Source organism: Theropithecus gelada, chromosome 6, assembly GCF_003255815.1.
Source record: "Theropithecus gelada isolate Dixy chromosome 6, Tgel_1.0, whole genome shotgun sequence".
Taxonomy (NCBI): Eukaryota; Metazoa; Chordata; class Mammalia; order Primates; family Cercopithecidae; genus Theropithecus; species Theropithecus gelada.
The window spans coordinates 164,945,406-164,959,214 of record NC_037673.1 but is presented as its reverse complement, the minus strand read 5'-3'; the positions used below and the strand labels follow the sequence as shown (position 1 = coordinate 164,959,214).

The window sequence follows — 13,809 nt, the reverse complement described above, 5'->3', positions numbered from 1 at the left end:
ACCTTGATTAAAATGAAAATGCATTTAATAGGCGGCTGTCCCCAGCCACAGCCCAGCCGGTGCACGCCTTCAGGCTCATCGCCTTGAAGAGCAAACCGTGCTTCCTCCTGTCTTCCTGCCTTTAATCAGCAGTCAGGGTTCCTTCGCTTTGCAAGGATCCCAATATAGACACGTGGTGAAGGAAAAATCTCTGTATGTGTGTGTAATGCCCCTTCGTGCCATCACTCTGTGGATCCACTGGTGCAGAGAACAAGAGAAGGTAGTCATCTAACAGGGTTTGCAAAATGAAATTTGCCCAGGACTCGGCATGCTGATGGGTCTGGAAGAAAATGGTGCAGGTCAGAGTTACCAAGTGGAACGAAGCTGGCAAGCCAAGGGCAGGAGATTTACATAATACATTGAACCAGGAAGCCACTTGAATAACTGTGGGGATGTGTCCACAGATTTTGCTCACACAAGCCTAGGGGCAGAAGAGGAGGTGGAGGAACGGGGATGGAGAGAGAGCAGAGAAGGAAAGGGGGACAGGTCTAGGCTTCTGACTCCCTGTCTTAGGTAGGTAGTATCACTTCAGAATTAGAGACCCACCAAGTTCATTCTCAATCAGGAATTACCACAGGGATATCATACAAGGTGTGCACGACTAAGAGGGTGGAGGAGATCTGAGTCCTGCCCCACCATAGCCCACTGTGGAAAAATACCCCATTCAATCCACCTGCACCAAGTCTGGCTATATGATCATTCCTACAGGGACCTGGGAAAACCTTTGGGGAGAAGCACGTCTGCAGCAAAACATGTTAACCACGTGGAGCCAGGCAGCAGCCTACCCAGACTGAGTGACCTGTGGGCCTCAGTTTCCTTGCCTATAAAATAGAGTTATCCTAACCTCAGAGCGTTGCAAGGATTAAATGAGATCATTCATTTGAAATGGGAAGCATAGTGTCCGGCTCAGTATATGTTCAGTAAATGGCCACTGTTACTGCTAGCTACACTCGTTTTCACAGCCTCTGAGCTGCCAAATATTCTGCCAGGTTGTAGGAGAAAAAAAAAAAAACAGTGCTAGAGTCACAAGCATCCATTCAACTCCTGAGGTTCTCCACCTCCTTAATCTTATTTTCATCTGCGCAACAGCTCCTGGAAGATAAAGGCAGTTATTTGGTTCCCATTTTACATGGAGAGAGACTGAGACTAGTAAGTTGCCAAGGCCTGAACAAGCCTGTGCTCCCTTCTGCTAATGCTCCTAATGCAAATAAAATCACCAAGTTGTCTCACCTAGTGGAGCAAACAAATAATGTTCACATTCTCTGAAACACTTCCTAATACTCATGTACAGGACACGCAGGTGCTCATGACACCCCACTTGTGCATTGGACAAATGTGGACCCATCTCTTGTTTTGTGCCTCGCATTGTGCTAGTGAAATGTTGGGGTGAAAGGATGAAGGAAACCCGGCCCCATTGATAAGCTTATGTCTGGTGGGAGAACCAGAGCTCCCTCAGTTCCCACCAGCATGATTCAAGGTCTCACTGAAGTTTGCCCAGGTGCCCAGGGATCATTTGTGATCATTGAGGCAACTCCCCGAGGCATCTCTCAGAGACACCATGTTGTCGGTCCCGTTACCATTACTGTGCAACTTTGGGAGAAATTCCTTTTCAAAAAAGCAAATCTCAGCACCAACTTTTAGCTCATCGGAACTCGCCTTTCACTATAGTTACATAGAATGTGCTCTGAAAAAGAGGCCAAATCTGACCCTCAGATACATTTTGCTCATCTTCACAGTATTTTAAATTGGAATTTATTACCGATATTGTTTATATGGATTCTCTTTTTAAAAAGCAAAAACAAAGCAACATCAGGCAACCCTGAGCCAAATTTCCAAGCATTAAAGCTGGGGCTCCAATTCCCCAGCTTCCCAGCCCTCATTGTTGTCTTCCCAATCTTACAGCCAAGTGTCGATGGTCATTTGTTGCCGTGTGCTTGGCCTGTACTCATTTTATTACCTGCTGGGGTAATAAAGGCCCCTGAGTTTGCAACCCCTTCCCATAATTTGTCCCTACCCCTGGCATAGTCCCCATCAAAGCATCATCAAAATCTTGTAATTTGGATTTTCATGAACATTTAGAGGGTCCATGAATGATAGGAGTCGTGAAGCAGGTAGCGCCCCCTCCCCGAAATTGTAGACTGAATTCTGTACACCTGCGCCAAGTATCACCTCCCCAAGGAGAACATTCATAACTCATCAGCTTCTCAAAAAGATCTGTCACCCCCAAAAGCATAAGGGCCCACAGATCTTGAGCCTGGTCTCCCTGAGGATGGTGATGAATAACAAAGATCCATGGGAAGGAGGCAGTAAGGCTGGGGGCAGGGAAAGCACCAACAAGGTGGCCATATAGCGAAGGAGATGCCATGTCTGTTAATTGACCCCTAACACCCCCCAACTCATTCACCCATCTCTGTCCCCCACCCCCACTACCCACAACCTGGGGCTCTGCATGGAACTCGGGTGACGCTGACGTCCCCTCTTTGGCCCCTCCCAGGCTCCGAGGATTACCGCAGCAGGTTCAGCAGTGAGTGCTTCATGGACCTCGTGTGCCCCGAGAAGTGCCGCTGCGAGGGCACTATTGTGGACTGCTCCAACCAGAAGCTGGCCCGCATCCCAAGCCACCTCCCTGAATACGTCACCGACCTGTAAGTCCAACCTCGGCATGAACTCGCTACTCCTCCCCACACATCAGTCACCCAGAGCCAGCGTGGGCAGGGTCTCCTGGAAGTGACCCCTTCCTGGCTCAGTCATGTGCTGCTTGGCTGTCTTTCCCATACTGGTCTGAAGGTAGATACCCAGGCATCTCCTGTGGACAGCTTGCTTGCAAATGTTCATTCTACACATATTTTCTGAACACCCCCTGTGAGCCGGCATCATGCTAAGCCCACCAGTTTCTACAACAGAGTAGAGCAGGTAGTCCCTGCCAGCCCTTATGGAGCTTACAGTAAAACCAGAAAGTTGGGTGCTAAATAAAGAATTGTAGCAAAGTGAGAGAACAACTAGAATGATTAAATATATCTGAGCCTCCAATGAGCCATGTCTCAGCTATTGGAGAGGCTGAGGCAGGGGAATCACATGAGTCTAGGAATTTGAGGCTGCAGTGAGCTATGATCATATCAGTACACTCCAGCCTGGGCCACAGAGTGAGACCTGGTCTCTGAAACAAAAAAAAAATTTTAATTAAAAATTTTTTTAAAAGTTACAGCCTCGTGGAGGACAAAAGCACAGCATATGGGGACTGACAGACGTGGGGCTGGCACCTGACTCTGGCAGGATTCCTAAGATTAGGCCATTTGCTCCTCGGATCTGAGACTCAGTTTCTTAGCTGTCAAATGGGGGAGATAATTAATGCCTACCTCCTAGGGTGGTTGGGGAAACCAAGAAAGAGAATGCAAGCATGGAACTCATCTTGAATCCTGGCACAGAGTAAGCCCCGGATGAGTGGTTGTGGTCTTCGTTATTCTTATTGTTGTTGTCCTCTCTAACTTCACAAGTCATCAGAGGAAACAGCAAGACCCCTTTCCCTGCCCTGCTGCTCTCCCTGAACACCTGTGAAGTTCCCGAGCTGCTCCGGGTAGAGGGAAGCACTTAGGAAGGAACTGAAGGGCTTGGAGGATTGGGAGACCCTGGAGAAACCTTCCTGGGGGTTTTAAGTTGTCATTGGTATGTCCACAAAATGAAAACAGATACTTGGTAATTGATGGGTGCTGAAAACAATGCATGCCCATGCGGAGTACTCAGAAAGTCCCCTACACCCCAGCCAAAGGAGGCTTCCTCCAGGAGAAGGCGGAAGCAGCACTGCATATGCCTCCCCCACCTGCTGGGCCCCTCTGTCGATGGGACTGATGGCAAAGCTTCCAATGGCTCTGTGGACCTTCACTGGTGTGAGGTTCAGGCGCCAACACACCCAAAGCCCTGGGGAGTGCCAGGAGGGGCCCTGTCCACAGTTAACCTATGACTCATCTTCTTGCTTCCTACACAGGCGACTGAATGACAATGAGATATCTGTTCTGGAGGCCACTGGCATCTTCAAGAAGTTGCCCAACCTGCGGAAAATGTAAGTCAACTTCAGGAACTTGGCAGCAGCCTCTGTTCTCTAGCCAGAGCCTGTGTTCTAGACTAGAGGAACCAGGGGACCGGCCTCTCCCCCAGCCTCTGCTCCAGCCCCTCCCAGCCTCCTCCTCAGCCCCGCTGTGGCCTCTGTTAGGAAACAAGACATGTAGACACAGACCAAAGTGATGCTTCATGGTTTTAGTTGAATGTTATACAGAGCAAGCATTCCACACCATCCCTGACCCCACCTTGGACCCTCTGCTCACCCCACCCCTACACCCCATCCAACAGCTACCCCAGGGCTAGTGTGTAGGACTCAGGTAAGGACTAGTGATGCGGCACAGGTGTCTAAGGTCTATGCTATTTGGCGATTTTTGTGTGGTGACAGTTAGATGTCTGTTTTCAAATGGAATCAAAAGACCCCGCATCACTGATACACATCAGAGGGAACATGCCAGCAGCTTCCCACGATGGGTTTCCGTCTAGGAGTTCGTGGGTCTGACCGTGCCTTGGCCTAGGCAAGGGCCTACACGCCTATATTGGCTTCTCCACTGCCAGAGATGCACATCATCCTAACCCTCTCCCTGCCTAACCCTGACTAGGCTTGGGCCTAGTCATAAAGGTAATGAGAATGATGTTGGTGCACCGGTAGAGTCCTTGTCCTGAGCTAGGGACCATGCTGCCTGCCTCACACGCATTGTCTCACTGAGTCTTCACCTACCCGTCCAGCGCTGGCTTCACAGTCCCCTTTGTGCAGGTGAGGAAGCCAAGGCTCAAAAAGTTTCTGTGACTTCTCTAAGACCACACAGCTAATGGGTCCCAGAGCTGGCATTCAGACTTGGGTCCACCTGCAATCATGCTAGTGTGAGGCTGGCTTGCTTCTCCTCGTCTTCCCTTCCAGGCCCCCCAGCAGAGGTAGCAGCACAGAAGGGGAGGCTCTTTACTATCTCATCCCCGGGCAGGCACTCTTCTCTTTAGCCCCTGTCCCTTCCCCCACCCCAAACTTCATGCCTCCTGGCCCTGGAGTTCAGGTCTGCCTTGAAAACCAGGGAGATAAGTCCATCCTCATGATTCATGGATTCCATATTTGAGAATTCGCTAAAATTTGTGTAAGTCCAAAGTCAAGACTCTCCATGCCTTTGTCATTCTCGGGCATGCATAGAACAGAAAAAAAAAAAAAACGGAGTCACCTACACCCATGTTCCCAGCTGGGGGTCAAGTGAGGCCACGCTCTGCCTTCTTCTGTCACCTCTCATGCTGTCAGCCAGCGTCCTTTTGCATTATATTCAGTGCCATGTGTTTTTCATGTTTGTGGTTTTTGTTGGTGATTTTGCTGTTTAAAATGCGCCCCCCCAGACACAGTGCTGAAGGGCCGTCTAGCCATCCTAAGTGTGCAAAGGGTGTGATGCGTCTTCCAGAGGACATGTGCGTGAGAGCTTGAGTTATAGTGCTGCTGGTCATGAGTTCAACGTTATAGATCAGCCATATGTGTGAAATAAGGTATCTTTAAACAGAAGCACACATATGATAAGGTTATATGTTGATAGGTTGATTAAAATGTGGAGACCAGAGGCTCACAAGACCCTAAACTTGTATTTCCCCAAAGAGCAACGCTTTGGTATTCACTAATGCAGTGTTCCCAGCAACTGTGTACAACGTAACTACTGCGAGTGCGGCTTCAGTGTCCCTTATCTGAAATGCGTGGGGTCAGAAGTGTTTCAGATTTCAGATATTTTGGATCAGGATTTGGGAATGTTTGCGTGTACACAATGAGACGTCATGAGGCTAGGAGGCAAGTCTAAACACGAAATTCGCTTACGTTTCATATACACCGTAAACACAGCCTGAAGGTAGCTATGCAATATTTTTAGTAATTTTGTGCATGAAACAAAGTTAATGCGCATTGAACCTTCAGAAAGCAAAGGTGTCAGGTGTGGAATTTTCTACTTGTGGCATCATATCAGCTCTCAAAAAGTTTTGGACATTCTGGTTAGGGATGCTTGCCTATAAAGAGAGTGGACTGCACCACCTTGTTTCTTTCTTGTTCCCCGTGCTCCCACCCATGCGTTCCCTGCCGACAAATAGGACAGAGGCCTTATAGGCCCTGGGCAGCATCTGGATCTCACTGGTACTACTCAGATCGCTTCCCTCCCTCCCTCCCTGCCTGCAGCCACCGCCTTGGTCATGGCTCCAGCGACTGCTCTGTAACGGGGAGCAGTGGAGAGTATGTTGGGGGGCCAGCTGAGAGAGGGCACACTTGGGTGAGGATCACGGCTGTCACTGGGGTCCAGTGCCCCACTAGCTTCAGGGTCCCAACACTAGCATCACCCATCACCTGGCAGGAATTATTCTTTTTATTTCAACCCAGAGAAACGCACACTTCGTTTTTAACCTGAAGACAGAAACTTACAAGCCTATGGGCGTGAGCAGATATTAAGGTGAATCAAGCTGGCCAAGTGCCAGCTTATCTACTGAACAGGATCTGCTAGTATTTGCTTCTGTGAAGAAATATGTACTCTCCCATTTGAGGTGAAACTCAAGCACTTTGAGTCTTTCATCCTCCCAGTTTTGATAGGAACATGAGTATAGAGAGTATTTCTGTACGCCCCAGAAAACAACAGCACAAACACATAATAAGTGTCAACAAACTCCCAGCATCAACAACCAAGCAACAAAAGGGAGTGGTGAGGTCTCTGGAAAAGTGTGGGCCTAGATCTCATCAAAAGGGACAGATGTCACTCAGCTCATCCCAGTACTTGCCATGTTAGAATAAAGGTGAGGGCTGCCAAATGTTTCCACTTCTCAGGAGCTGCCACAAGTCCAGGTATGGAGAAAAAATGGGCAGACAAGCCTGTGTGCGTTCTGAGTTCAGCTCTGCCCTTCCCAGCTATGTGACACTAGGAATGTCCTTAGCCTTTCTGAGCCTTAGTTTCATCATTTACGTATAGGAATAAATCCACCTGCCTTATAAGTTATTATGAGGATCAGAAATATGAGGCAATAAAGATGAAAGACATGGCTGTGGTACTGGGGAGACCGGGTGCGGAAAGACAGGAGAGGGCATCTGAGCTGAGTGACCCAGGATAGCTGGTTATATATTTAAAACAGGGGTTGCACACCCAGACACTTTCAGGAGCCTGGGAGTAGCACAAATATGGAACATGTCTGCATGCAAGGCCATAAAACTAATAATAATAGCTAGCAGTGAGCACAAATTAAACACTTTACCCTGTGCCAGACAGTACAGATATGAATGCACTTAACCCTCACCAAGAAACCCTCAGGGGCTCTGAACTAACCCGAAGATGGAGAGAGGCCCCCTGGGTGGCCCTGGCTTTGCATTTTGTGGTTTCCTGGGACCTGCGTCATCATCAGTAAGATACTGCTCTGAGACTGTGATAGGGCTCTTAGAAAACCTCCATGCATTTGTTTTGTTTCTGGAGTGCTTGCCCCAAGCTGCACCTTCTGTCCTTCAGCTACTGCTGCCTGTAGTTGTGAGCGGTGCTTTGATGGATGGAGAGATGGCAGCAGCCAGCTCTTCTGGAAAATTCTATCCCCCTCTTTTTTACTCTCCTTCTGTTTTCCATTCTCCCAGCCTGAGGAAATCCAGTTCACAAACCTTACAGTAATGTGACGTTAATTTTGCTCATTTAAAGAAACAGATGTCAGGAAATGGGAACCCTCCCACTTCATGGCTGCTTTAACTCATCTTCATTGCCCATCCCTTGTATTTTAACCCCCGCAAGAAGCTCAACTCTCTGGAGCAAAAGCCTTCTCCTCTGGCATTCGGGTGAGTTACAGCTGCTGGAGAGCCTTTATCTCTCCTCCCGCATCTAATTTGGGGGTAATTTGCAGTCTCCCCAGTGCATTACCTTCATTCCTGGGTTATCCCAGACCAGCGCTACCAGGATTTATAAGAAAACTGGCCAAGTTAAAGGAGAGCCAGGCAGGGAGTGGAAATCCAGTCTGTGAGTCTGCTGTCTCAGACCTTGGGCGAGGGATGCTGGGAACGCTCACTCCTGTTTTCCTGGCAAGATGGGAAGGAGAGAAGGAGAACGGGGTCATGCCAAGGAGCAGGGAGGGAACAAAGGCACCGACTGTTTCCTCCACACCTGGCCACAAGTGCAGGCACGGCCTTGCCCTGCGGTCTGGTCCCTCCTTGGGAAGAGGGAAGGCGGCCTGCATTGAGCCCCCAGCTCTGTCACTTGCTGCAAGTCAGTCCCTAAGGGAGGTCTCACCCCCGGCATCGCTGTGGGTCTGCCCAGAGCGCAGACCAGGGACTTGGTGTGGTCCTAGATCCCCTTCCAGTGCTCTGGGACCTGAAGCAGTGCCTTCCTGCTCTGCGGCTCAGTATCTTCAGCAGTAAAATGGTCCTAGTCTATCTCTGAGCCCGCCAATTCTACCAGCTTTCGTGTGCTCTATGAGTTCACGGGCTCCACCTCCACCTGCGATTTCCTTGTTTGCAGAAGATGGTTCCCCATGCAAGGCTCTGAACAGGCTGTCTGCTTGGGAGGCTGGACTCTGCCCTGAGCTAGTGTAAACACTGTCATCACCTTCAGCTCATCCATCTGGCCAGGGATGCTTTCCAGGGCCAGGCATTTTGATGGTCCACAGAAGCCCCCAGCAACCCTGCTAGGGAGAACTGGGAACTCGCGGTGCTAATGGCTCTGCAGCATCTGCTTGCTCTTTTCATCTCTCATGAGGTCTGTGCAGGATGTCAGCATGCAGCCTCGGACAGAAGGGCTGCTTTCAGACCTCAGGGGCAGACTCAGAAATGGCAGCACCGGCCAGGCACGGTGGCTCACGCCTGTAATCCCAGCAATTTGGGAGGCCGAGGTGGGTGGATCACCTGAGGTCTGGAGTTCGAGACCAGCCTGACCAACATGGCAAGACCCCATCTCTACTAAAAATACAAAAAAAATTAGCAGGGTGTGGTGGCAGGCATCTGTAATCCCAGCTACTCAGGAGGCTGAGGCAGGAGAATCACTTGAACCCAGGGACAGAGGTTGCAGTGAGCCGAGATCGCGCCATTGCACTCCAGCCTGGGCGACAAGAGCAAAACTCCATCTCAAAAAAAAAGAAAAGAAAAGAAAGAAATGGCAGCACTGAGGGCTTGATAGGACCAAGCTCACTTTAAGCAAATACAATATCCAAAATCTTGAATTTTGCAAAGAAGTAATATCCACATAGCCAAAGAAATACTCACTTATGAAAAAAAAGGTTCAATGGAGTACATTTGATATGCCAGAAAACGTGGCTTCAAATCCCAGTTCTGTCAGCTGCGTGACTGCGAGCAAGTTAGTTAATCTCTCTGAACCTCAGTCCCATCATCCATAAAATGGAACAATAATAATAAATTAATAAATCAGTCCGACAGCCATTGTTTTCAGGATTTGATGTGGTTGTGTTGGTCAGATCCCTCATGAGGTGCCTAGTACATAAGGAGTGGTCAACAAGTAGTAACTGGAAAGCACCTATTCGTTTGTATCAGGGATCCTTAACTGGTGAGAAAGCTAGAAGTTCCACAAATGCCCTAGTCCTAAGGAGTTGGGGGCATGCTTTATATTTTTCTCCTGCCTTCCTCTTGAAAATTAGTGCTTAGCGAGAGTCTCTAATGAAGAGAGAAAATAAGTTTGAGAGCCACTATTTTAACTCTGTTAGTCCCCCAGAGTGTTGAAAAGACAATTCCACAGGAAAAAACTTCAAATCCCATCCAGTCTACTTTTTTAAATTGATACATAACAATTGTACCTATTTATGGGACACGTGATATTTTGATACATGCATGCAATGTACAGTGATCAAACAGGATATTTAGGATATCCGTCACTTCTAAGATTTATCATTTCTTTGTGTTGGAAGTATTTCAAATCTTCTAGCTATTTTGAAATATATATTATTGCCTACTGTGACTGTCACCCTATCAAACACTAGAACTTATTCCTTTTAGCTCCCCATTAACCAACCTCTCTTCATCTCCCCTAAACCTTCCCAGCCTCTGGTAACCGTCCTTCTACTCCCTACCTCCATGAGATCAACGTTTTTTAGCTCCCACGTATGAGGAGGAACATATGATGGTTGCCTTGCTGTGCCTGGCTCAATTCACTTAACACAATGACCTCCAGTGCCATTCACGTTGCTGCGAATGACAGGTTTTCATTCTTTTTATGGCCGAATAGTATTCCATTGTGTGTATATACACCACATTTTCTTTCTCCATTCATCCACTGACCAGGCAGTCTGTTTCACAAGGGTAGCCTCAACCTGTGTAGGGCCGGAGTCCCTGCTCCCTGGGCCAGATGCTAAAGACCAAAGGTCAGGGAGCCCAAGACTAAACTCCTTCCACCATCCAGTCCTCGGTCTCCCCAGCAGCTGCAGGGCAGGTCATTCCCTCCCTGTATCAAGACTGTCTGCTCTTTTTGATTCTCCCCTATTCTGTGTCTTCCTTCTAGAAACCTGAGTAACAATAAGATCAAGGAGGTGCGAGAGGGAGCTTTCGATGGAGCAGCCAGCGTGCAGGAGCTGATGCTGACGGGGAACCAGCTGGAGACAGTGCATGGGCGCATGTTCCGTGGCCTCAGTGGCCTCAAAACCTTGTGAGTTCCTGTGGTGGAGCCTGGGCCAAGACCCAGAGGGAGATGAGAGGGCAGGGGAATTAGAGACAGACTATGAAGGCAAGTGGGACCTAGGCGCTGTCTCAGCCTGCTGAATCCCTCTCCCTCTATTCCTGGAGTCAGAGTCATCAGATCTTCCACAGCCTTGGATGGGAAAGAATTTAGCATGCTGAACCCCCTCCAGCATACACACTCACACTCACCCAACGTAGCCACCCACTCTCGCGTATACACATATATAGATCCATACCAGAAACTTGCTGAAGGAGGCACACAAACACACATTGACTCACAAACATAAGCACAAGGACCTCTATAAAAATGATATATGCAGACACATGCAACATGCAGATAAACATATACACAAACAGGCACAGACATACAAGCACACACATGCATACAAGCTGATAGCTACAACCACTTCTTGATTCTCTCTTCTCCTCCCAGAAATACGTGTGCACACCTTGCAGCCACACGATATGCGTGTGTATACATACATATGCATGACATGTGCTTCCAAGAAAGCACGCACCAGCAACAATGTACACACACAATACACACAGCCCCAGTGGGGCTCCAGTCCCTGCGATCACAGGACAAACCTGAGCAATGTGGCTGGACTGAGCTTAGAATCGGCAAAAGCATCTCACCTATTCACACACCCTCGCCACCGTGGCACCATTTGGGACAGAAAAGATCATGCCTGTGCTCTCTCATCCCCACCCCTCTCCCTGTAGGATGTTGAGGAGTAACTCGATCAGCTGTGTGAGTAATGACACCTTTGCCGGCCTGAGTTCGGTGAGACTGCTCTCCCTCTATGACAATCGGATCACCACCATCACCCCTGGAGCCTTCACCACGCTTGTCTCCCTGTCCACCATGTAAGTTCTCCTGGGTCCACTGCCCACGCACTCTGGGGTCCCACTCTGCAAAGCGCTATTCTCCCAGCTCCCTGTTACCTCTGGCCAAGTTCATCTATCCATCTGTCCACTTAAAAACTCGTCAGGCTTTCTGTATGTGCCAGGCATCGTCTAGGTGCTGAGGCTGCACACGCCCAGCCCCTCCTTCCTGGCGCTCACAGCATAGTGAATTGACACAGAAAGCAGATCCACAGTGATTTGAAAACCCAAGCTGGAAGGCCAGGTGTGGTGGCTTATGCCTGTAATCCTAGCACTTTGGGAGGCTGAGGTGGGTGGATCACCTGAGGTGAGGAATTCGAAACCAGCCTGACCAACATGGTAAAACCCCTTCTCTACTAAAAATACAAAAGCTAGCCAGGTTTGGTGGCAAGTATCTGTAATCCCAGCTACCTGGGAGACTAAGGCAGGACAGTTGCTGGAACCTGGGAGGTGGAGGCTGCAGTGAGCCGAGATCATGCCACTGCGTAACAGCCTGGGTGACTGAGCAAGACTCCCTGTCAAAAACAACAACAAAAAAAAACAACAAAAAAAACATGGGCTTTGCTGAGAAAAACTGGAGCTGTATTCTGGAAGGCAAGTGGGAGTTAGCTGTTGAGGAAAGTGGACACTGCAGTTCCTTCAGAGGGAAGGGCATGTCCAAGGGCCCGTGGTTGGTTGCAACAGAGCAAATACATGGGACTGAACATCTGCCAGCATGGTCACAGCGCTGAATGAGGGAGGGCATGACGTAAGGCAAGGCTGGAGAGGAAGCCAGGGTCAGGCTGCAGGACTGCTGTGGACCATCTGGTCTTTGTCCAGAGCACATTAGGAAGACTGGAACCTTAAAGTAGACCAGTAACATCACCAGACAGGGGCTTAAAAAGGTGTCACTGGTGGCCAGGCTTGGTGGCTCACGCCTGTAATCCCAGCACTTTGGGAGGCCAAGGCGCGTGAATCACGAGGTCAAGAGATCAGACCATCCTGGCCAACAAGGTGAAATCCCGTCTCTACTAAAAATGCAAAAATTGACTGGGCGTGGTGGCGCATGCCTGTAGTCCCAGCTACTTGGGAGCCTGAGTCAGGAGAATCGCTTGAACCCGGGAGGCGGAGGTTGCAGTGAGCCGAGATTGTGCCACTGCACTCCACTCCAGCCTGACAACAGAGCGAGGCTTCATCTCAAAAAAAAAAAAAAAAAATTAATTCCTTAATTAATTTTTAAAAAAAAACAAAAAAACAGAAAGATGCCATTAGCTGCTTCAGTGGGTATCGGAACCAGAATTAGAACCCAGCTTTCTGGACACCTAAAAGAGTGCTCCTGCCTGGGTAGTGCACTGTTGTGGGAAGGGAGCCTCTGTGGAATAATGGGTAAGACTCTAGAGCCAAATTTCCTAGGTTCAAATCCTGGCTGTGCCTCTTGTTAGCTGTGTGACCTTGAGAAAGTGACTTCATCTCTGTGTGTTTCCGTTTCCCTTCTGCATAATCTACCTCCTAGGATGGTTATGAGGATTGAATCTGGTGATGCCTGAAAACACACAGCAAGGGCCTAGGTGTAGAAAGTGCTCAACACATGCGCGTTTTACAGCTGCTCATCGTATTTCCATGTGGCTCTGTTATCCTTAGTCGCTGGTTCATTGTCCCCTCTCTAACCTTCCCCAAAGACCCTTCGGAAGGCGGAAGGAAGGGCTGCTGCTGCACCTTCTGTTGCTGCCCTATGCCTCTTCTGTTGCTGCCCTGCGCCTCTTCTGTTGCTGCCCTATGCCTCTTCTGTCGCTGCCCTACGCCTCTTCTGTCGCTGCCCTACGCCTCTTCTGTCGCTGCCCTACGCCTCTTCTGTCACTGCCCTACGCCTCTTCTGTTGCTGCCCTATGCCTATTGCACTTGGAATCAAAGCCGAAGTTAGAGGAGGGCCTAAAGGCCAGCCCCACGTCATCTGGCCCCTCATGCCCTGCCTGTCCCCTCCCTGCCTCCATTCTAGCTTCACAGGGCTCCTCGCCATTTTCCCATGATCCCAGCCCACTCCCACCTTGGAACTTTGCACTCCCTGGAACACCCTCCCCCGACCTCCCTCCCCCGACCTCCCTCCCCCCGGCCTCCCTCCCCCCAGCCTCCCTCCCCTGACCTCCCTCCCCCCGGCCTCCCTCCCCCCGGCCTCCCTCCCCCCAGCCTCCCTCCCCCGACCTCCCTCCCCCCAGCCTCCCTCCCCC

At 49.6% G+C, this 13,809-nt stretch overlaps 1 protein-coding gene across 4 annotated transcripts in view; it reads left to right on the top strand.

The window, feature by feature from the left end:
* SLIT3 (slit guidance ligand 3) overlaps positions 1 to 13,809 on the top strand; it is a 641,659-nt gene that overhangs the window by 538,164 nt on the left and 89,686 nt on the right. For all 4 annotated transcript variants that reach the window (XM_025387957.1, XM_025387956.1, XM_025387959.1 and 1 more), the window contains 4 exons: positions 2,534 to 2,684; positions 4,022 to 4,096; positions 10,545 to 10,688; positions 11,444 to 11,587. In XM_025387957.1, the coding sequence (XP_025243742.1) occupies positions 2,534 to 2,684; positions 4,022 to 4,096; positions 10,545 to 10,688; positions 11,444 to 11,587 (514 nt within the window). The remainder of the gene's footprint in view (positions 1 to 2,533; positions 2,685 to 4,021; positions 4,097 to 10,544; positions 10,689 to 11,443; positions 11,588 to 13,809) is intronic.